This window comes from Aulonocara stuartgranti (assembly GCF_965226115.1).
Source record: "Aulonocara stuartgranti genome assembly, chromosome: 11".
Lineage (NCBI taxonomy): Eukaryota > Metazoa > Chordata > Actinopteri > Cichliformes > Cichlidae > Aulonocara > Aulonocara stuartgranti.
This window is the reverse complement of record NC_138947.1, coordinates 710,339-733,582: the sequence shown is the minus strand read 5'-3', so window position 1 is coordinate 733,582 and position 23,244 is coordinate 710,339. Positions and strand designations below refer to the sequence as shown.

The 23,244-nt window shown below is 49.4% G+C and overlaps 3 protein-coding genes across 11 annotated transcripts in view; 2 read left to right on the top strand and 1 right to left on the bottom strand.

Annotated features, from left to right (window-relative positions):
* Nucleotides 1-16,047, bottom strand: part of LOC309716472 (mothers against decapentaplegic homolog 4-like) — a 33,008-nt gene extending 16,961 nt beyond the window's left edge. For 2 of the 4 annotated variants that reach the window (XM_082550268.1, XM_082550271.1), the window contains exons 1-2: nt 3,820-3,901; nt 595-790 (exon numbers count right to left, since the gene is read on the bottom strand). In XM_082550268.1, coding sequence (XP_082406394.1) covers nt 595-690 — 96 coding nt within the window. In that variant the 5' untranslated portion in view covers nt 691-790; nt 3,820-3,901. Of the gene's footprint in view, nt 1-105; nt 267-594; nt 791-3,819; nt 3,902-15,348 lie in introns of those variants that run through there. The other 2 variants (XM_082550269.1, XM_082550270.1) reach the window with 2 other exon arrangements.
* Nucleotides 2,521-8,240, top strand: LOC309716476 (uncharacterized protein). Of its 6 annotated transcripts, none has more exons than XM_082550281.1 (6): nt 2,521-2,691; nt 3,880-3,976; nt 4,060-4,177; nt 4,683-4,857; nt 4,978-5,037; nt 7,678-8,240. In XM_082550281.1, the coding sequence occupies exons 2-6, from the start codon at nt 3,915-3,917 to the stop codon at nt 7,923-7,925; spliced, it is 663 nt and encodes a 220-aa protein (XP_082406407.1). In that variant the 5' UTR covers nt 2,521-2,691; nt 3,880-3,914; the 3' UTR covers nt 7,926-8,240. The 6 variants fall into 6 exon arrangements, with proteins under 6 accessions (XP_082406407.1, XP_082406404.1, XP_082406406.1 ...); XM_082550278.1 differs by having other exon boundaries at nt 2,521-2,694; XM_082550280.1 differs by lacking the exon at nt 2,521-2,691 and adding an exon at nt 2,732-3,079.
* A 3,034-nt stretch (nt 16,048-19,081) lies between the features above and the next one.
* gbp (glycogen synthase kinase binding protein) lies at nt 19,082-20,389 on the top strand. Its single transcript, XM_082550282.1, has one exon. The coding sequence runs from the start codon at nt 19,481-19,483 to the stop codon at nt 19,931-19,933; it is 453 nt and encodes a 150-aa protein (XP_082406408.1). The 5' UTR covers nt 19,082-19,480; the 3' UTR covers nt 19,934-20,389.
* The last annotated feature ends 2,855 nt before the right edge of the window (nt 20,390-23,244 follow it).

Below are 23,244 nucleotides of genomic sequence, written 5' to 3'. Positions count from 1 at the left end.
AAACAGAATCTGCTCAGACGGCTCAACAATCAGATCCATAAAAAGACTTCCCCGGACAGATCTATGTGGGTGGGGCTTGTGTGCCCTCGGTGACATCACACAGACCCGTGATAAACGCTGAGGTCGTTGTCAGGTTTCACGTGAACCCACCAGCCAGAGGAACAGGAAATACATGACAGGAACACACAGACAGGTGGGACGCTCAGGTGTGCCCGTGGGCCAGGAACAGATCCTATAGCTGATCCACAGGTGACCTCATACGGTCCCTGAGCACAGATACAGAGCAGGGGCTGATATTGATCGTATTGTCAGTGATCAGAAGTACTCCTGTCCCCCCACACACGTCACTTCCCTCTGAGACAGACAGAGAGGTGAGGAGGAGACAGGATCACCACACATGCACATCCTCGTCTCACTACTGATTGCTTTCATTTTTTCATCAAACTGTAAGCAACATGACGTCGTGACCGTGGCTCTATGACGTCATCAGATGCTGACGATGCCTGACGCTCACTGGCTGACCCGACTGCTGCATCAACAGTTGTTCACAGAAGAATTACAAAAGCTCTCAGCGGGCTCCTGCGGCGCACTCACCGGGCTCGGCGCTCTCCGCTCGGCTATGATCCGCTGCCGGGTCCGTGAGGCCGGAGGTTCGTCCGTCGGCGCGTCCGCGTGCGACTCCGTCTGCATCCAGACTGTCTGCACGCTCACCGGGGGGAGGAGGAGGTGGGGGCTATGTCATGCTCCCCCGACGGCCAGACATAACAGGAAGTCTGGCGACCTCTGGGGCCTTCCAAAATAAGAGCACAGAGACAAAACTGAGCGTTGTTAAGATGTGGAGCGTTTACCTGCGGTTTACCTGTTTGTGCTTCCTGCCTGCACACCTGCCACCTGTCATCGATGTCACTGTAATGTTGCCTGTGTGCGTTGTCTGAGTTCACTGCACAGTCAGTTTAAGTTTTATACAATGATAATTACAGTTTGCCTTATTTTTCTGCGTGGTTTGATTTTTGTTCTTTTTAAAATTTATGTTATTTTATTTTTCATGTTATTGAAAAGTGGCTATTCGGTTATTCACCTGTAATCGTGCTTTCGCTGTCTAGTTTTAGTTATTTGTCCCGTTCTAAAGTTTTCCTTTCTTTTAGTTGACCTAGTTTTACTTCATTGTGAACCTAAATTCATTCTCACGTCACAAAGAAAAGCATCAAATCTCGTTAGGGCAAGCTTACTCATTAAGGGTTAAAAACGATTAAAATGATTAACAGAAATATATTAACACTTATTAGAGATGTTTCCTGGGTTAAAGAAACGTTTTAAAACTCAACTCAACTAAAATATTTCCAAAATGCAGCTTCAAAAACTCTCCTTTCACTCATTTTCCCGCATCAGTTACTGCTGCTTTTATTTTGTGATACTGCCGGAAACACGCTTTGCCTTGTCAGAAAGTTTGTGCGCGTGACTTCAGCCGTGAGAGAGCCAATCACAGCCCTCCTGTGTGTGTGTGTGTCTGTGTGTGTGTGTTTGGCGCCATCTGGTGGCGAAAGTCGAGGAAACACATTTCTCGTGTTTGACAGAAACATTGAAGCTGCAGAATAAAAACAGCTGACCTTTATGATGAAACAAAAAGGGACAGAGTGACATTTGTCTGCACTCAGGCCCTACAATAAATAAAGACACAAAAACAAGAGTGTGTTCCTCTAAAACTCTGCAGCTGCTGCACACACTCTTTCACAATAAAACGTCCTCTTCCTCTTTCAGGCCAACTCTTGGCTTTCCGACCGTCTGCCATGGAAACCTCTGCGGTTTCAGTCCCAGACTGACTGGTCCTGCACCGAGGACGGCAGCTCTGTCAAGCTCCCACAGGGAGAACGCCCTCACCGAGCAGGCCGAGGCCTCCAGTCTGTGGACGTCTTTGGGGACCAGCATCCACAACTGAAGCCATGAGCGGTCAGTGATGCCGCTTTAATAGAAAACCAAAGTCCCAGCCTCAAATGTCTCATATTTTCTAATGTTTTATTTATATAGTAAAAAGAAAAAAGAATATGAAGGCAATTTTGAAAAACCCACCCCACCCACCAAGCCTGATGTTTTACTCATGACCACCTTTCCAGTCTTTAATTTAATTAGGATGTTTGTTTTTAACCTTTGATTTGTAGATTTTTCTTTAACTGTGTTTTCTCCTTTAAACCACGACTCGATGTTTTGGTTCACACGTAGAAATATCTGGATGACTCGCTCACCTTCAAACCACATGAAGAGAATCTCGTAAAAACACTGAAGTTAATACTGCGATTTTATTTTCAAAATAAGTCGCGTTTTTCTTGAATACAAAGAAGCAGTTTGTTGCTGCAACGTTTTTATCTGTGCTGGAGACAGATAGAAATGTCTATTCTATATATGAATGCTTCGCGTTGATACTGTTTGTCGTGCTTCTCTGAGGTTCATCACTAACAGTAAATCTCAGACTCACCACTGAGAGTTCTACGGCCTGCTTTGGCCATTAGGAGGAACTCTCATTTATACAGTTTTACATATAAGGCAATAATCGGATTGCTGCCTTCATATGTTCCCTGCTTGCAGTGAAACATGCTGGTCGTATCCTCTTCGTCCGCCTGAACTGAACTTGGCAAAAGAGATTTTGACCATAGCCCCCTCGGCTTGGAACGGACTGCAGGAAACGACTCTCATCAAGTGGTTTGAAATCTAAACTAAGAATCCTTGAGGCCAAGTCCACAACATGCAACTGTTTCAATTAGTTTGTCATTTTAACTGAATTTTATTGAATTATATTATTTTTTTGTAAATTTTATTTATTTTTGCATGCGTGTTTTTGCTGCCTGAGTTTAACTGAGTAATTTTTGTAAATGTGAGACACTTGCTGTTGCCTGTCGTCGCCAGGTCTCCCTTGAAAAATAGGTTTTTAATCTCAATGGGATCTTCCTGGTTAAACAAAATAATAATAATTATTGGCAGAAATAGCCTTCGGAACTGCTGGAGCCTTAAAGTTCTGCCTGCGGATCAAACATGTTTCTACACACATTCACCTGTGTGGGCTTCTGTGTTTGTGAGTCTGACACAGGTGTGTGTGCTGCTGACTTATAGATGTGAACTTGACCCCAGAGCGGGCCGTTAGCTGCGGTTAACCCGGACAGAGCGTGACTTTAACGGCGGTTTGGCCTCTACATTTAGCGGCTGAGCTGTGAGAGAAACACCAGGTGCTGTTGCTCGCCTCACCGGAGCTCACCTAAAACCTGTGGAGAGGAATTAGCTGATCTGTAAAAACTAAACTTTGTAAAACTAATGCTAACAACAGCTTGTGGGTTAGCATTGCGCTTAATTAGCACGAGTGTTAGCAAGCGGAGGTGACCTTACAGTTAGTAACAGGTGTGTCTGTTTTAAGCCGTGAGCTTCTCCCGGTAGGACGTTCAGATACAGGTAAGCGTGGGTGACGTATTATAACTGAACAGGTGAACTGTGGAAGCTAACGTTAGCTGTGAGCGCTGCTTTTTTTGCGCGGACACAAAATGGCGGGCCAGCGCCGCTTTAGCACAGAGCGAAATTGGAAATTTCCGTGTTACCTGCGGAAACTGAGAGCGCTCACAGACTGTGTTGAACACCACGAGGCCACTGAGGCCTCCTCTTAAATTCGGCTGACCTTTGAACCACGAAGCGAGATTAATTAAATTTTTATCTGCGTTTCCGGCTCAAAGACGGGAGATATCTGTGTGAGTTAAACAGCTGTGTAAATGAACAGGGTCGCGTGTGGGCTCTTTGAAGAATGCCGATATGAAGGCAGACATCAAGAAGTGGCAGTTTTACCGGAGCTGCTGCTTTTTCCGCTTTCCGTGCTGAATGAAGCTTTTTATCCTTTTGAATCAGGCGGCAGGTGAACAGGGTCCGGCATCCAGAGGCAGATGGAGTCAGAGCCAGGTTCGTTTCGCCCCAGAGGAACATCGACGGTGTCCCTGCACGAGCGGTGAGTTACCATGACCTCCTGCGTCCTGCAAAGTTAAAGGTCAGGCACACTGTGCTGACGTTCCCTCCTCTCTCTGCCGGCAGCTTCTCCAGAGTCCTGGTGGAACAGCAGACCTGCTCCAGGTTGCATCAGAGGGCATCCGCTGCCCTGCCCGTGGTCCTGCTGATGAAGTCAGCTCCCTTATCGCTGCTTCTTCCACAGGTGAGTCCCAGAGGGGTCACAGGTCACCTGTGAAGAAGGGCGGCCCAGGTGTTCATCGGAGGACCACCGGCCTGCTCGTCTGACACGCTGCAGCCGCCACGTGGAGTTGAAAACAGTGAAACCATCCCTGGCGCGATGGGGTCGTGAGGTGTTTGTGGGACCAAACCAGTGTGAGGTTTTGTTCGACATCCTCGTGAAATCAAACGACAGCGAGTCTGAAACTCTGTCGCAATCTTCTTCCCTCTTTGGTATAAACATGGGCGGGGTTAATGATGCATTTGGTGCAGAATTCCATGGCAACCTGTACTGGATAGTTACGATAAAGTCATTTTTGCCATCGTACGTGAAAAACCTGCGGTGCATCGAGTGCATTCGTTATATCGCCCACACGGGTCACCGCTGCGTCATCATAAGGGTTCTCAGCATGTGCACACTCGTCCGATTTTACAAGTGGATGGCGACCTACTGCACTGTAAAAGCGAGCTGCTGTGTCTCTGTGTTGCAGGCTGCCGGGAGCTCTGAGAGGGCGGAGCATCGTCACCTGAGGAGGAAGAGGAGCGTCTGGACTCGACTCGGCTGGCAGCGGGTAACTCGCCGCCCGTCAGCCTCTGCGCATCAAGGCTTCTGGAGCTTCATGAACAAATACAGGTGGAGAGCGCGGGTCACCTCCACCTGCAGGCGTGAGTATCTGAAACACGGCGCGCAGTGGGCGGGGCAGCAGTGTGTGGCCTTCTTCGCTAGACTGAAGCTGCAGTAGAATTCTCACCTGTGCTCCACCTGTGCGTGCGTTTCCTCTGCAGGAGCAGTAGGTCTGAGCGGTCGACTCGGGAGGCGGAGCCAGCTGAGACCGCTGACCTCAGGTGAGTTTCTCAGCACAGCTTCATGCTGAGCTGTGGAGAAAAGGTTGGTGCGATTTGGCCTGTTAGGCGGGGTTAGGAGAGCTGCGCTCTGATTCGTGCATCTGATGGCACAGCTACTGTCTGCCAGTTAAATTCAAAGACGTTTAAATACAGCTGGAGGGCTGACCGCCAGGGGGGCGTGTCCCAGTAGCTCGACTAAGCTGACCCCTACTGAGTCAGAGCTTTGAAATCTCCCCTCCTCAAAGGTTAAATGTTTAGAGGTCAAAGGCCCTTTGCCAGAGGCTAACGGTTGCTCTGGTGCACTGGCTGTGTCCCAATTCAGGGTCTGCAGCCTTGACGGTGCTCAAGCACCACTAAGAAGTGCGAGGCCTGTGAAATGCAACCATGACACCAACTGCTGGAAGCTTTATTTGAAAGAAAGAAAGGAGAAAATCTTCTGTTCATGTGTTTGTTTTTACATGAGCTGTGTTTGATTAGCTGAGTATCTGAGACCACGGGACTGAAACATGATTGTTGGGCTTCATTCCTGTGCTGAACAGTCGTTTAAGATTAGCTAGAAAATAACAATGAGCTGATGTTGTTCATGAGACTAAAGTCATCTCACTGTGGTAATTAAATATAATATGGCCAATATTATAGTTATTATTATATTATGATTCATTACAGCAGTGAGCTTGAACTCTACTTTGAGTAAAGATTCAAGTTGCAGTTATTTACATTTCCAATCACCTTAAATCTTCACTCAAAGACAGTCAAGCATGACAGTCAGGGGTCCTTTTGTCCCTCTGTGGGGGGTCACTCCCACTAGGTTTATATCTGGGACTCTCCGCCATTTGACCTTAGAACTGAAGAAGCTTCTCGGATGAGAGGTGAAACGTCTTCAAGCAACTCAAAGAAGTCCAGACGCTTTTCTTTGCAAGCTCCTTAGACTACGATGACCTGGATGACTGAGAACCTTCACAGACACACGTTAAAGTCCGTTTGGCTCGACACCACCGAACAGAGGCAGCAATATAACATAGCTAACATTAACAGTGCAGTGAATCCTGCTTGTGCCGTGATGTTCAGGGGTCCGTTCTTCGTACCTCGCTTACTACATCCAAGACCAAATCATCGCGCTAACCGTGAGCTCGCTAATCCGGTTCTCCGAACACACCTGCTGTTGACGATTAGTACAGCTGGATGAAGTAATGTGAGATCACTGGGTGTCGTAAAAGGGGCTACGCATCGATAGTAGAAACATTGATCGGCAACCCTCTGATTGGTCGGCGAAAATGTCGAAGGAGCGCGCTCGGTATTTTTCGGCAGCAGAGCAAGAACTCTTGAGTGAGGGATTTCAGGAGTTTCAGAGTTTAATCAGAACGCAAGGGAACACTGCAAAGGCTGCAAAAGCAAGGAGAGAGGGCTGGCAGGAAATTGCTGACAAATTAAACTCGTAAGTGATTTAATAATAACAATAATAATGGAGTGGATTGATATAGCGCTTTTCAAGGCACCCAAAGTGCTTTACAATGCCACTATTCATTCACTCTCACATTCATACACTGGTGGAGGCAGCTACGGTTGTAGCCACAGCTGCCCTGGGGCAGACTGACAGAAGCCAGGCTGCCATATCGCGCCATCGCCCCTCTGGCCAACACCAGTAGGCGGTAGGGTAGATTTATTATATTACACTATATTATCCAATATTGGATAATATAGTGACTTATAATACAGACTGATAATACAGGACTGCAAACCGAGCAGCATCACTGACTTTCAGCTTGTTGTGTTTGTGGATATATGACCGACTTTAATTATCCACAAAATCATCACATTCTCTGTCAGATTAAGCTCAGCTATCGAACGGCGCATATTTAAAGGCTTTAAAACCAAGTTAGTACAAACGTCGCTAATGTCACATGACTCTGCCGACATGTGGCCAACAGTCATGTTTTAATGTTCTTCATTATTAAACATTCGCACATAAATAAGTGACATCATATTCAGTACTTACTTAAAGTTTACTCTTCAGCTGCTCCGCTTCTGCCGTGTTTTCCGGCAAAATTATCCACACCCACCGCCGCGCTATGCATTCTGGGATATGTTGGGCCACGAAGTGTACACCGCCACAGCCTTAAAATTCAGGGAAATGAAGGACGCATTTGAGGGCCGCATTTGGAGCAGCCTTTGAATTGGGACAGCCTTCGTTGTGCCGCTGTGACGTAATCGGCCTTAAAATGCGGCCTTTAAGGCTGCAGACCCTGAATCGGGACACCGCCTCTATGGCTGGAGCTCGGGGTTACCTGTACCTAGTACAGAGGGGGAGGGGCTTCCACAGAACATTGCATGGTTATATTTACAGGCTCATGACTTTGTTCTGGCTTGGCTTTGACACCCAACAGGAAATGACCATGCGGGCCTTTATCCGCCCAGGAGGGAGGGGCCGAATGAGGGAGGGGCCTAAAGGGTCAGATAATAAAGAGATGAAGAAACTTCACGGTGTCTCTCAGGACACAAACGCACAAGAACCAACAGCAGGAAAACTAAAAGTGAATCATGTCTCCATGGAAACAAACCAAAGAGGGAGTGGCATTACATTGCTGACCTTTGACCTGCTGACTCCTGTTTGTGTAAATCTATCAATTTTGTTTCTGGCAGGACGAAGACGGCGCGGGGTAAAGCTGCGGATAGGCGGGGCCACCATTTCAAAGGGGCGTGGTGGCAGCAGAAAGGTGGTGCCAACGAAGAAGCAGCTGGACGCTGAGCTGGACGACTACATGTCCATGTCCCGGAGCCGACTGGACAAACAGCTGGACGACTACATGTCCACGTCCCGGAGCCGATTGGACGCCGAGCTGGACGAGTACATGTCGATGGCGGGACAGCCGCAGCCGCTGTGGGACTGAAACTGTGACGGGCGGGACCAAAGGTTTGTTCTTACTTTGGAACCGCCTCTCCAAGTGTACACGAGTTTTATTTGGTGACTGAAGGCCGCAGCTCTCAGGCTGCTGATTGGCTCCTGCTCTCAGGTGCATTAAGCATTTCTTTGTTTTCAAACCAGAGCGTTCAGTTTTCTGTTGGTTTGTATGTGTTCCTGAAGTGGTTGTGTGTCCTTCACTGACCCTCTGTGTGTTGGAATTTTTAATGGGTCGTTTGTAATTCTGAAGTTTTTGTTCCCAACATTTAAAAGAATAAAAGACGTTTGTTCGCTCTTGTCTGTACGCCTTCGCCGAGTCCTCAGAGCAGTTCATCGATGTGTCTGTCCTCTCGGCCAATCATCATCTCTCCAGAGACGAGGCATCGGCGACCGTTCGGTCACGAGCTGCACGTGTGCACTTCAGGTTACAAATCCACTTTGAGCTCCAAAAACCAAAATGCAGAAGCGGCGTCGACGAGGCCGCGAGCTGGGCGCCACTCCTCACTGAGCTCAGGTCAGCTGATGAGGAGTCGCCCCTGCTGGTAGGTTTGAAGTGCTTCGCATTTAAATGGGCTGAAGGAGGCGAGGTCGCTACAGATGCATCACCGACTTCCAGGCTACGTCCACAGTAATGCGTTTTCATTTTTTGAAAACATTTTCTCTCCGTTTTGGCGTCCCGTCCACACTGAGGCGGCGTTTTCAAAACGCTGTCGAAAACAAAAAGATTTGAAAACAGTGCTTCGCGTCGCAGTGTGGACAGCAAAAACGCAAACTTTCTAAAACGATGACGCATGTTAGTCATGTGATGCAGTCATGTGGCCAATTAAACAAAGGTAGCGGAGGGCGTTACACAGCAGCTGTTCTGTTTGACAGCCCTGTTAAAGATGAACATCAGTCTGCACGCGCTCCAAAAAGCTTTTCCTCAAATTCTTTAACTCTCACTCGCTTTTGCAACTTTGTACTTTTGTGTTACTCGCAGCAACGACTCCACCTCCATTTAACAAACTCGCTGCTTTTCCTCCACATTGATAGATTTGAAAACGGCGTTTTCAGGCGGAAACGCCATTTTCAAATCTATCCGGGCCAGTGTGGACGTAGCCTCAGGAGACTGAACCCTCGAGACCGTTTTACCCTTCCTGTCATGTGACTCCTGTCATGTGACTCCTCTGGTGCTGGACGTTCGTGTTAAACAGGGTTTCTGATGATGAGCTCAGGCTTCTCCTGCATGTGCATGATGTCAGGCAGGACGTTTTCAAAGGTCTTCACCTTCCTGCTGGTTAGTGGGAGGAGCTAAACTGTCTCGTTTGACACAGATGAGGTTTTCTTGTCATGTACAGATAAACAGTGTAGCCACATTGACCCATAATGAAACTGTTTAGCTTTACATGAGCAGATAGAAAGTGTGCAGCTGAAAGAAGCAGCTCGAACGAGCCGTGCGCAGATTCTCAGACTGAAGCGTCAGATAGGACGCACACATTTCTGACACGCGATTGAACAGAAGAGCCTTAAAAGCTGAGATCATGTGATCAGGAGCAAAAGTTCCTGTCTTATCTGTATTTAGCTGGAGGAAACTGTGGTTCAACCACTGTTTGATTTCTGACAATTATTCAAACAAGACAATTTATAGAACTCAGAAGCTTTGAAAGAGCAGAACACCTGATGCCATCAGCACAGAGATGACAGGAGATGCTGTGGTCTCATCATTTGTCCTGGAGGCAGAACTGGACCTCGCCACATCCTTGAGGTGGCAGAGCTGATGACAACACTTGATTCACACAGACGGTAAAAGATGTCTCTGATAGATACGATATTTAAAACAACACCAGTAATCCCGAACAGGCCTTTGATCCAGTATAACCAGTACGGTGTACTCTCCAGAGTCTGCTGCCATCAACATGTCACCACACACTTTAAGTAAAGCTGTTTCAGTGCAGTTTGTGGGAACCAGACTGGAAAATGTCCAGAACATCGTTTTTCTCCAAAACGTTGGTTCAACTACAGAAGCTGGGAGCTGAGCCAGTATCAAGAGACGTGTTGGTTATTTCCAGTTGAGACCAGTAGACTCAAACACACTGATGTCCTGTAAGGAGCAACGTGTGCGGCAAGTCAGCTGACGTGCACGCACAGTTTAGAGCAGGGGCGTCAAACTCAAGGCACACGTCAGGTCGCGGGCCAAACAAGATAAACATTCACTGAACACAAACTGTTTTTTAAACATAAATATGAATAAAAGACAGGAATATTATTCCAGATTAAATAAACTTAAAAAAATAAACTTTATCTTTAAATATTTTGCTCTTCATAAAAATATATCCTGTCAAAATTATGCAAGTTAGAAATAAGGACATGCTGCCAAAACCTAAGGAAAAGTAAATGAGAGCAAACACAAGGTTGGAGCCGCATGCAGACGGAGCTGCAGGAGTGGAGCTAATAAACTGTGCGGCCATTCAGTGTCTTTCCCTGAGTGCATCATTACACTGCAGCTGCATCTGAATCTGCACAGGTGCAGCTCAGCAAAGTGCGCTGACTTGGTTCAACATGACTTGGCAACAGGGAAAGTGAGGCAGGCTGCACTGGTGCATTAGTGACAGCTTCACTGCATCATACATGTCCATGAACTGACAGGTTTCCTTGCTGAGCTCAAAAACTCTATTGAGAACTTTTATCCCCACTCAGCCAGCAGAGCTCTGCATGAAGGAATGTCAGCAAACTCTGAATCTACTTCCCACATAAAAGACTGAAACTGACGGTGATTTAAACTTTTAGCTCAGATCAAATGTACGGTCTGCGTCACGGTGATCATTACATGCTGCCGCTGTCACTTGATGCTCGGGTACCAGCCTTGCTCTGACCACGAAGGACCGCCGAACTGAAACTGTGAGTGCTGCTCTGACCTCTGACCCCTGACCCTGCAGCGACAGATGTTCTACATCTGTAAACAAGAGCACTGACCAGCTCTCTGTCCTCCTCCCGCCCTCACCTCGTCCTGCAGGACAGCAGAGAAGGAGCTTGAGACGGACGCTGAGGGAGAAACAGGTACCGGAGCTGAGTGCAGCTCAGGTGTGACGCTCAGTTCACCTACTTAAGTAACCGAGCGTCGAGGAGGAAACACGGCGGCTTTAATCGGATTGGACAGATTTCCTCTGACCCTCGCGTTCATTCCTCACGCCACGCCCACACAGCCAGGACTTTACCTGTGACATCATCTTAAACGCCACACCAGGGGGAGGGTCTATGGACATTCTTTGCTGCGTCTTCACCTCAGCGCAACTGGAGACCACAGACTGTATATAAAAGATGGCTTGTTTGTGGACATCGGAGGAAGTGAAGCTGTTGGCGGTTTGGTGTGTGTCTGTAGGCGGGCTCTGATCTTACCTGCTAGACCCTGACACGCTGAGCCTTCACGTGATTCTCACTTAATTTTTCAGGTGAGGCCACCTGTTGGGTGTTTCAGGTGTGACTCTGTCACTAAACGGTTAATCTGCCTCCTGAAACACTTAATCTTTTCCTCATGTAGAAGAATTACAGAAACATCACTGATGACTCGCCTGAAGAGGCGGTACCTCTTCAGGTATTACAGTATTTGTGTAGCATGTCTGAGCTGACGGGCAGGAGAATATCACCTGTTTCCAGAACTCGCCTGTCGTTGGATGGCGACAGTTTTGTTTTGTTGCTGTTTCTTTGCACAGAGGCATCGTCACAGCTCGTACCTTCAAAACGAAGCAACCGTAATCAGGGTAAAGGTCACCTCCTCACTGAAGGGGGCGCCGTTTATCAACGGTAAAGCTCAGAGAGCCATGTGCACGATGGCGTCTGTTCAGCTGGAGTCGCTCCACAGTGGACGTGAAATAGAAATGTTTATATTTAACCAATGATATCAATAAAAAGTTATTATTTATTAGAATTATCAGCAGAAAATAATCAGGCTGGACTTTAAACACCATCATCATCATCGTCACCAATACTGGTTTCTCGTTTGTTTGTTTAAGGCCTTGAGCTAAAAACAAATGTGACATTTAAATGGATTAAAATAGAACCGTGGGCCCCGTGTGAGGAGTGGATCACGTGTCCTGGGTTGACCCCGACCAGAGCGGCGAACCCGCTCAACTCTGACACCTGACCCAGTCTCCGGGTGCCAGCTGGCCTCAGACCCCCCCCCCCCCCCCGCCACTGCCGCCTCACACGGGATGTGACAGCACCGAAACTCGAGCAGCGACGACGTCCTCTGCGTGTCATCCGCTCACGGCTACTTTTATTTTTCGTGGATTCAAAAAACGCCTCCATCCCCGCTCCCGTCACCTTCACCAAGCGTGCCTGTCTGCTCTGAAACCATCCAGGACTCTTTCGTATCTCCAAGAGCGCCTGAACGCTGCTGCAGGATTGCTCTCCCCCCGCTTCAGGACACCTACACCAGGAGATGCCGGACTAGAGCAGCGCAGATACTGAAGGACCCGTCCCATCCTGGCAACAAACTGTTCCAACTTCTGCAATCTGGTAGAAGGTTCCGCATCTTCCGGGCAAGGACAGAGAGACTCAAGAGGAGCTTCTATCCCCAAGCCATCCGTGCCCTAAACACACACACCCGCCCTCTCACATCATCTATAATTGACTGAGACAGGACTCTTCCAGACACTAAACCAAGGCACAATGTACATTTCAATTCCTTTAATTTTAAATATGTTTATATTGTCTATCCTGTAAAATAGTCAGATGTCTATTCATATTAATGTACAGAATTCACCTGCTTGCTGCTACTACTGCATTCACCCAGTGTATATACTACATATATATATATATATATAATGTTCTTCCTCTACACCCCCCCCCCCCCCCCCCCCCCCCATTTTTGCACATGTCGAGGAGCGTGTCAGGCTACATTTCACTGTGTGTTATACTTGTATAACTATGCATGTGACAAATAAAGAACCTTGAACCTTGAACCGAGCGCTGCACACGATGGGCGCAGCGGCGAGGTCACGAGACGCTCCCAGGCAGGACAGCGGGCTCCCTGTCAGGAGACACGTAGAGTCTGTTCTGACCTGAAGGAAAGATCTGGAAGCAAAGATGAAGTGATGGATGAAGGTGATGAAATGGGTGTGACGATGGCAGCTCACGTTTGAGTTCACGCTCAGAAGACGTTTTCGGACCAAGAGCTGACCTGAGAGCGGCTCCGCCTCCTTGATCCCTGACGTCAGGATACTCACACATCTGATCGCTCACACACAACAACACATGTTTAGAAACACTCGGCGTGGGTCACATGATATCAGGAGCCTCAGCAGCAGGTTATTTCTGTCCCGCACGCTGTCTGCAGTCCTTCTAGGAAGCTGGCAGCTGGAGTGTCTGGATTTAGACGCTGAGCACATCCACGGCATGACGCTGCAGATTCCTCTGCTGCTCTGCACCTGCATGGGTGACCAATCAGAGCTGAGGAGGCGGGGTTACAGAAGTTCAACTTCCTGTTCCCTAGCCAGAAACAGGCGGTCTCTAACGAGACCGCTGCCAAAACGTTCTTCTCGGGACATGTTGGTGAAGCTGAGAGAAAACGTTTAAACAACACGAAATGTTGGTCAGAATCAAACGGTGTGAATTAAAGATTGTTTGAACTCCAGCTGCTGCAGATGTTTCAGTGGCTGGTGCTGTGGGCTGGACTCGGGGAATCGACGCCCACTCGTGCAGCTGCTCTCCGTGTGCTGCTCCAAGCCTTCATCATCATCGTGACCACGACACTGATGATGATGATGATTCTGTTACTGTTGTTCTCGCAGTTTCAGATGCTGGACCTGCACTGTGTCCCTGTGGCCAGCAGGTGGCGCTTCTGTCTTTAGCCTGTTGGTTGGTGGGAACTGGAGCTGCAGGTGCTGCTGGTTTCTGCTGGTTTCTGCTGGTTTCTGGATAACTTAAAATGAATTAGTTCAATTCGGGCTGGGAGATGCTCCTGCAGCTGTTTGATCAACATGACTGTAAAAACCTGATTACACAGTTTGAGTTCTTCTTGTTTTTATGATGAGATGACTTTTTGTCTGTCGTCTCTCTGGTTTCTTGCCCTCTGACCTTTGAAAGCAGGGCTTCACTTGTCTGTATAAAGTTGTGATTCCTTATTTGGCAGCGAGCAGACGATTGGTCCTGCAGCGCTCTCTCTGGCCCATGTGCTCCGCCTCAGTCTCAACAATAACAAAAACAACTTCAACCGTTTTGGCTGCAAGAGAGGGAGGTGGGGCAGTGGCGTGTTCTCAGAAACTGAGACTGAAGCGAGTCGGTGTCCAGAGGAACAGGCCGGCGGATAACAGCTGGCCTCGGCCTTCAGTTTGTGTGCAGCGTGACGCTTTAACACAGCTGCTCGCCGCGTGCTCATCAGTGTATTTGTTTTGAGGGCTTTGTGTTTCTTTGAGTCTTTCTTTTCCTCTGTCTTCAGTTCACTTCCTGTTTTATTTTGAAGACCAGATTATGTGTTTTTACTTCCTTCCTCTGTTCTTGTTCCCACCTGTGCAGGTGTGAGGTCACCTGTTGGCACTGCGTTGCGTGGCGGCGTGCAGCCAGCGTCTTTCCTCAGAGCTGCTGCGTTCCTCAGGTGGAAATGCACTGAGCAAGCGTCCAATCACAGTCGTCGTCAGCTCAACCTGCGGGTACGTTTCTGGTTTCAGACAGAGCAGGAACTGAGGGGCTGGATAGAGCAGCAGTGTCAAATAAAGAAGCATTATTGTGAACTGTGACTCATACAAAGCTGCTCTGATAGGGTTTGACAACAAAATGAGCAGTCCACCTTAAAGTCCACCTTAAAAACCGTTGAGAGCAGGTGAGGAACACCCTCTCAGACCCTCCATCTGACACCGTGTGTGTCACTGGGAAAGCTCAACGTGCAGGGTGTGTTCACACACGTATGCATACATACCCGGGGTGTGTTATATAACTGTAGAGGTGTCGCCCCATCAGTCATATCAGCTCTGTTTATCAATCCCACAATGCCCCGGGGCTGCTGAGGAGAACCCCTCACCGCTCACATACATCCACGCTCACACACAAAGCACGTGGTGTGTGTGGCGGTTTCATGCACTGTTATGTAATCAATGTTTTTACTTGTGGCAGAGCACAGGGTTCAGCTTCAGCCTGATGGAAATGCTGACTTCAGTACAAACATGGCGGAACCAGCAGGAGGGCGGGGCCGACGGCGATTTAATGACAGTCATTAAACGTCCACCGTACACAATGACAGAGTTTACTCAGAGGCTTCACCTCAGCGTGACCGCAGCTCACTGCAGTTCCTCTGGTGTCCAGCAGAGGCAGCAGTGAGTCAGACCCCACAGACATTGTTCAATAAACATGTTTACAGTCTGAAGCAGACGCTGCGCCTTTCTCTGGATGATTTCCACCTTCATAACACCTGTGCGGGGGAAGAGGTTTCTAAAACTCACCTGTGTGCATTATTAGAGGCGTGGTCTCTTTGACTGACAGGCAGCTGTAGCTGTTAGCCGTCTGGACCCTGTTTGTGCTGCTGGAGCCTCCTCTGACCAATGACACGGCTGCTGTGAGGGTACTGTATTAACAGAGCGCCTGAGAAAGCTGAGCTCTGGTTTTAATGAGTGAAATTCGAGGCTTTTGATTGGATGGTGCTGATTAGCAGGTCTCTGTGTGTATGATGCGATGTTTGTCGCTCAGAGCGAGGAGCGGGCGAACTGCTAATCTGCTGTAATGAGAGGATTTAATGGGAGTCATGTGACATGTTTGTTTTCGGTCTGACTGACAGGAAGCAGATATCATCTGCCGTCTCCATCTGGGCTCTGACCTCACCGCCCCAGAGTGCGAGTGGGGTGGAGTCGGCTGATCTGGGGGCTCAGTGCACGTTGAAACAGAGAGGAGTGTCTATAGACTTTTGGCCGGCCGAGTAAAGCTGAAGGAGGCTTGTTTGCTTTCTGCTCGCCTCGCCTTCTCTGTGTTTACAACTGCAGGGACTCATAAATCCTGTGATATCACTTCCTGCCATGTGCAGCCGCCTCACATTCCTCGTGGAGCGGGGGAGCTTCCCCCTCTCTCTGAATGAGGAAACAAACTCGGAGAACCCGAGCTGCTGGCGGCGCTCCCACTGCTATCAAAGTTGATCCTCCGGGGACAGGGGGGCGGGGACAGGGGGGCGGGGGGGGGGGAGCCGATGACCACAGCCAGCAGGAGGGAACCAAACACAACACACACTGTGAACCAGGAGCTGACTGAGTCCAAACCTGGGATTCAAAAACAAATTCACTGAAATGAATCCTCCAATCAGCACCCAGAAACCACTGCGTTTAACACCGCAGGGCTTCCTGTCAGTAACCTTGCAGTTCACCTAGGGGGCGCTCTGGCATGTTTCTCAAGCTCAACGGCTAAAACAAAGATTATTTTAGTTTCCAGGAAACCAGCCTGGAATAAACCACCAGTCCCGCAGTTCCTCTGGTGCCCAGCAGATGCAGCAGTGAGCCAGTCCCCACAGACTCCCGTGTCACCGTTGGCATGTTCATGATGTGAAGCAGCCGCTGCTTTGGTCTCTGGGTGTTTTAATGATGTCAGCTGGCTCTGAGATGGCCCTGCTGATCCTACACAAACACAGGAGCGCACAGCCAAACCCTCGCTGGCTGCAGCAGAGGGGGCGACCTCTGAAACAGCCTCGCTCAGGTGTTGACGTGCAGACAGGAAGCACTCGGTGCGCCGCTTTATTGCACGGTTCACATTAACAGTGTGAGGTTCTGCTGTCGGCATGAACATGGCTCCATGTGAAACTTTCACCTGCGAGGACGTGCTTTCATCACAGCGAGCTCTCATTTTCAGTCTGACCTGGTTTTTATAAACATGTAATAGACATGTTATACCTGACAGCAGGCTGAGCTAACTGATTCACTCTGAAGGTTCGACCTTTACTCTGAAAATCCAGCGTTACACACAAATCTGGCTTCAGCCAGTCTGACCTGACACGTTACAAACAACGCTTGTAACGTGTCATGTGTCTGTGTTTACAAATCGGACGTAATAAGCAAGGGGCGGAGCTGGCTGTGAAACCTCACTGGTGAGGCCTTGTGATTGACAGGTCTCTCATAAGAATGAAGACTTCAGATGTTTCTGCACTGCCTTCAGTTTCCAGAGCGTCCATGTTTCATCCTGCCAGTCTGTCGTTGGTGACGTCATTGTTTGAGCACGTCAGAGTTTGGGGGCAGTCCCCAGGTGACTGTGACGCACAGGAAGGAGGTGCTTGGATATCTGTGGGAGAACTATGATTGGTCAGCAGTAAGCATGAAAACATGAAGGCATCGGGACTGATGTAGTGCAGTGGTGCTAGCAGGACCCAACCACTCCAACGTCAAAACCTAACCCTGACCAATCAGATCATCGGACGGGACACAGGTGGAACAGGTGGCAGAGTGTGCTGTGTCAAAGGGGGTGTCCAAATTCATGGGCTGCATCCTCCTGAGGACGGGTTTGTAGGCCAATTACGTCACAGCGACGCGCCGAGGGCTGTCCGAATTCGTAGACTCCTCCGAATGCAGCCGACAAATGCGTCCTCCTTTTCCCCGAATTTGAAGGATGGGTCGGGTGTGTCCTTCGTGGCCTACCATATCCCAGAACTCATAGCGCGGCCCAGCCAAACTCTAGTTTCCGGCGATGGCGGCCGCTACTAAGTTTTAAAATTACTCTTATTATTCTTTCTGGGTCACAAAATAAACTTTTAACACATTTTCAGATGAGAAAGTAGCTGTAAACATCAACTATCTGCTCGGTGTATCAAGACACCACATATTTGCAAAAGTGCTTCGACATTTTCAGAGACGTCTTCTACCCACCAGCTCGACAGCTAGCCGGGAGCTCGAGGGTCACTGGAGCCGCAGAGAACGGCACAACTCCCGGCACATCATGTTCAGATCACCGCGGACTTTCGCTTCTCAGGTTAAACGTGATATATGAGTCACTTAGACAACCTAAAAATGTTATTGTTGGGCTTTTCTCAGTGTTTTATTTGTTCGTGAGTAAATCAGTTTGGCTGAGATTAAAGTTATTAGATTAGATTAAACGTTATTAATCCATCGGGTGATTTTCACACAGATGAATAAACGTCAAACAGAAAGCTGATTAAACAGAAGTGTGAGACGGTCGAGAATTTACCCCAGTGTCCTGTTATATTTTAGATATCGAGGAGCAGACGGCCGAGTTTATTAAACTCCACAGAGACAGCGGTGACACAGATCTGAAGGCTAGACCGTCCAATTTCACAGCCGTTTACTTCCAGCCTACCCGACCTTCTGAGGACCCGGCCACGTAGACTGCGAAGGCCGGGTCCTCAGGAGGATGCAGCCCATGAATTTGGACACGACTAAAATCTTCAAACATCATTCACAACGCCTCACTGTGAGGTCATCGCTGCTTGGCCCGAACGAAACCTTGAGAATGTTCTAGAACATGTATGTTAGAACGTGTATATTACAAGATGGACGCCCGCTGCCAAGCTCAGGTGTGAGTGAGGACAGCGGGATTGTGATAAGTTGAGCGCGTTCATCAGAGGACGGCAGACAGGTGAAGAGTACCCGTGTTTCACCTGCTCACCTGAACTGAGAGTGACTTCATCATTGCTCTGCTGATTACACGTTTCAAATAAACTTTATTGGCTCACAGCCTGAAACGGTTCCTTTACAGCTCGCGCTTTATTTAAACATGGTCCAAAGACACTCAGAGCCAAAGAATGTGCTGCTGTTTCAGGAAGTGGTGACTGTTTTTACACACACACACGGAGGAAACCTCAGCCGAGCGCTCTGATTGGCTGCTGCACCACGTGTCTGCAGTGATAGTAGCTCCTTTTACGGTGGTGAGGCTCGTTGGCGACGGAGCATCAGGTTCAGACCGGCTGCTACTTCTCAGAAACAAACGTACACCGTGTTCCCGCGCGCGCGCGCACACACACACGGGACCTCCACCATAACAACAGTGATTTGAGTTTCCTGCCATGTTAATAAAGTTTATTGAATGGGGGACAGGAAGACAAACCGGAAACACTCCGGGATGATTTTATACGGGTGCAGAAGCGCGTGCCACCTTCACCTGAAGGCTCCCACAGTTCAGTGGACTCGTGAACGCGCATGGGCTAGCAGACAGCAGGGGGTAGCGTGTGCGCATGCTCCTCTGTGAGTGTCACACGGACTCGGGCCTTTGTTTGTTTTGCCTGCACACGCGCCGTTATGTAACGTCCGCGACGGCGGAGCGGCCCAATGCGCGCGGGGCCGGGGGGGGGGCGGGACGGGAAGGCCCCGATTCGCGGGGCTCCGGTGCTCTCGTCCGGAGCTCTGGCACCGGAGCAGCAAGAGCGCGCCTGAGTGGATTAAGAGTAAACCGGAGCCTCGGCGCCGCGCTGTCGGGATCGGCTCTGTGTTTGGGTTCGCCCTGCTCCCCCGCCTCTTCGGGCACTTGGTACAGTCCGCAGCGCGTCAGCCATTGTTTACAAATGAACTGAGAGAGCAGCGAGGACACCGAGCACCCACACAGCACCGACCCGCACCAACACAACGAAGGACCAGACGGAGGACAGCCGCCATGCCGTGCCGGAAGCATGACTACCTGCTGCTGGAGCAGTCGGTGACCGTGGACTCAGCGGAGGTGGACGCACTGGTGACGCGGATCGGAGAGGCGCTGCAGCTGCACGGCTCCGCCCAAACGCCGGTGTCGGTGAGCCGTCTGCACGGCCTCGCCGGCGGCCCCGGGACCAAACCGGCGGCCGGCGGTGCAGGGGCTCCAGCGCAGGCGCGGACCGGCTGCTGCATGCGGCTCCGGAGCCGCCGCGGGCCGCGGGCCGGCGGCAGGCCGAGCCCGTACGGCGTGCCCGGCTCCGGAGACTCGGACTGGGACCGGATCCGCCCCTGGAACCGAAAGCGGCTCGGCGGGACGGAGGACGACCCGCACCGGCTGCTACAGGAGCTGCTGCTCTCCGGGAACCTGATCAAGGAGGCCGTGAGGCGGTTGCAGCTGTCCGCGGACTGCGGAGACTGAGCCCGGACACCGGGCACGGACTCACACCTGAGCCACTCACCGGAAACTCCGCTCGGACTTTTTCTAATTTCTCCGTTTGGTCGCGAGGCCGGCAGCTAGCTGAGCTATGCTAATGATGTTTATGTTTGACTGGGGGGGGGTGCTCACCTTGAGGCCAGGTAAAGGTGAGGTTGCTGCCAGGCACACATGTGGCTGCTCTCTGCTTCACGAGGAAATGAGCAGCTGGGTTTGTTTACAGTCTCATGGTGGGGTTTTACCTGCACAGGTAGGGGGCCGGGCTGCCCCTTGGGCCTGTGTGGGCTCAGGTGCTCTCACCTGTGGGAACTCCCAGCAGGACTTGTGTTGTTGTACTTTTTGTTGTGTGAAGAATGCCTCTGCTCCGTACCGGAGTACCTGCCGTTCCTGAGTATTCAGGCTTTTGTTGTCTTAATAAACTCACCTGTTTTTTTTTTTTCACACCTGTGCAGAGTGTCTTTGTCAGAGCACCGGCAGTGCTGTTACTGAATCACACCTGGACGAATACACTGATTGGACAGATCCATAAGACCGATCAGCTGATTAGCATAGGTAGCTTCAGACAGGTGTTACTGATGTGAAATCAGCTGATCTCACATCAGGAAATAACCTGGAAACACCTGCTGGTTTAACCTGCCACATTGTCCAGATGAGTCAATAGAGAGGTTTGATTCTAACTGCACAAGTCTCATGGTTTAAAGCTCAGTAATGAGCCTGCGTGCACGCACACACGCCCCCCCCTCCTCTTCCTGTGGACGACGTGGTCTTAGAGGCCACACGCTCATTATCAGCCTTTAAATACCCACCCCACCCCCACCCCTGTGTCACAGCAGGGTGACTCCTGCAGAAAAACATGTTTACCTGTGGTGGGCTGTGGGTCCTGCGGGCTGTGGCGCCCCCTGTTGTACCTGCTCTGTTACTTCATGGAGTCCTCATAGGAGCAGGTCCAACAGACTCATGGAGAAGAAATTCAAGAAAGTTACTTTATTTATCACAAATTTTCTGTTTTACAGAGGCCAGGAGGAGCAATCCAACTTTAAATAATAAAAGTAGGATGTCAAACAAAGAAAAAATGGCCAATTAACTAGAATAAAAGATAAAATAAAGATCAATAATACACAGTAAAATGTTAAAGGCTGAAAAGAATAAATATTAGAAAAAAACCCAAAACATTACAATAAAATAAAAAATTTGATAAAGAATCTTTAAGTAAAAAAGCAGAGTGAGAAGTTAAATGATCCTCTGAGTAAACTGGGAATGAAAAAGTTGATTCTGGGCATGTGACATAGCGTGTTCATCATCTTCAGGTGAGTTCTTCAGTCTCAGCTGACTGCAGGTTTCCAACCTTATAAACAGGACATCTGCACAATGACTGAAACCAGCGGACTGACTAACAATGCTGTGTATGGTTTACATAAACAGGGTGCACCTCTAAGACCGATTGTCTGTATGATCAACTCGGTCACCTACAACATCTCCAAGTTTCTGGCTCAACCTCAACCCGCTGGTGGGCAGCTCTGAACACCACATCCAGAACATGTTGGATTGTGTTGAGAAGGTGAGAGACAGATGAACAGGCAGGTGAAACCATGATCTCGTACAATGTTACATCTCTCTTCACTTGCATGATGACCCCTACCGCAGCAACAGGACCGCTCTCAGCATCGACCTAGTGTGTTTGAACTGTGTCTCATTCCACCTGTTTCATATAAGGGTCAGTTCTACAGGCAGAAACATGGGTGTGCCGTGGGCTCCCCAGTTTCACCCATCGTGGCCAATTTGTACACGGAAGAAGTGGAAAAGTGGGCTTTGCTGTCCTACCCTGGAACAGCACCAAGCCATTGGTTCAGACATGTGGATGACACCTGGGTGAAAATCAAATCTCAGGACGTTCCACAATTCACAGATCACATTACAGTAACTCTGTGGTCATCATGGTGATGATGGCCGCACAGCTCTCCTCCCAGAACACATGCCTGTGGAGAGTGCAGGAGGCGTCCTGCTCGATGCTCTGACCCTCTGGCTGTGACTCCCACCGTACCAAACCCGTGGACTCTGATCGTGCAGACATGCAGGATGTTTATGTGGTGAGTGTGGACATGAGTCCGAGGGCATGAGGAGCTGACGGGCTGTGGGACCGGTGGTCCGGAGGCTTTGCAGTGGTACACAGCTGTCTCCACGTGAAGTTTGCCAGCAGCTGATGAAGCACAAAAATGATGATAATGGTTCATCAGACGAAGACTTCATCACCTGAGGTCAGAGTTTTTATTCTAATGGAGTTCAGACTGAATCCAACCAATGAAATGTAATGTAGAGGCTCTGCAGTGCAATGACTGCATGCACGCACCAGAGGGCAGCACGACACCACGAAGCTTCTGTCCTAACGCCTCTGAACACCTGATCTGCTACAGGTGAGCAGGCACAGGTCACATGATTAAACTGTGCTAAAGGTCACTGCAGGGTCAGAAGTAGAGCTGAGGCGGATGGTGGTGAGTCATCAGCTGACTGACATCAAGAATCAAGTCATGAACACACGAGATAGAATATCAAGATGTATTTTAGAATGGAAACAGTTAAATGATGAGAAAGTAGAGCCGGGCCGGAGCACACACTGCTGTAGTCACTGACTGTGAAGGAGTGCTGAACCAACGCTGTGCCCTGCTGCCGCCAGCACACTGAAGGAACAGGTTCCTCTCTGTTGGAGAGTGGACAGAGAAAAGAGGGCTTGTTCTTCGCTTACTTTGTAAACTCGTGGTCGGCATGACCGATCCTCTGCCTCAGGTTTGATCGAGCGTCCATCATTAAAAACAGATCAGTTATGTTGAAAATTATTGACTGACTCATTCTTAGCAGTGGGTCGTCCAACCAGCTGATTTAGGTTTGCAAAGGTGAACATGGCTGGAAGCAGCATTAATGCCAGGCACTGAAAGCATGTCGCTACGACTGGAGGCTGAACCCTTACTTTTATTGGTTGTTGATTTTCTTCTTCTGTTTCGTGGTGTCGAAGCAGCCGGTGCTCGTCAGGATGCAGCGAATGATGAAACGAAGTTCTGCCTGTGAGCGCCGGCGCGTATCGCAGCAGATATTTTAGGACTGAAGCAGAGAGAGCTCCGCAGGGATGAGCAGCACTAATTTCACTTTGATGTGCGGCGTGAGTCACTCAGAGTTTGGCTGCCGGCTGGGCTCGTGTTTACTTTAATGTTTGGGACACGAAACACTGTTTACTCTGTGACGAGAGACATGACCCCTGAACAGACAGGATGTAAGCAGACAGACCTTCAGAGTAAAAGCTGCAC

What these genes read in the sequence shown, in the direction of transcription:
- LOC309716476 (XM_082550281.1), top strand. Translation starts at nt 3,915, where the DNA reads ATGGAGTCAGAGCCAGGTTCGTTTCGCCCCAGAGGAACATCGACGGTG. An exon ending in TATCGCTGCTTCTTCCACAG is followed by an intron (nt 4,178 to 4,682) that starts GTGAGTCCCAGA and finishes TCTGTGTTGCAG; the next exon opens with GCTGCCGGGAGCTCTGAGAG. An exon ending in GGTCACCTCCACCTGCAGGC is followed by an intron (nt 4,858 to 4,977) that starts GTGAGTATCTGA and finishes TTTCCTCTGCAG; the next exon opens with GAGCAGTAGGTCTGAGCGGT.
- gbp (XM_082550282.1), top strand. Translation starts at nt 19,481, where the DNA reads ATGCCGTGCCGGAAGCATGACTACCTGCTGCTGGAGCAGTCGGTGACC.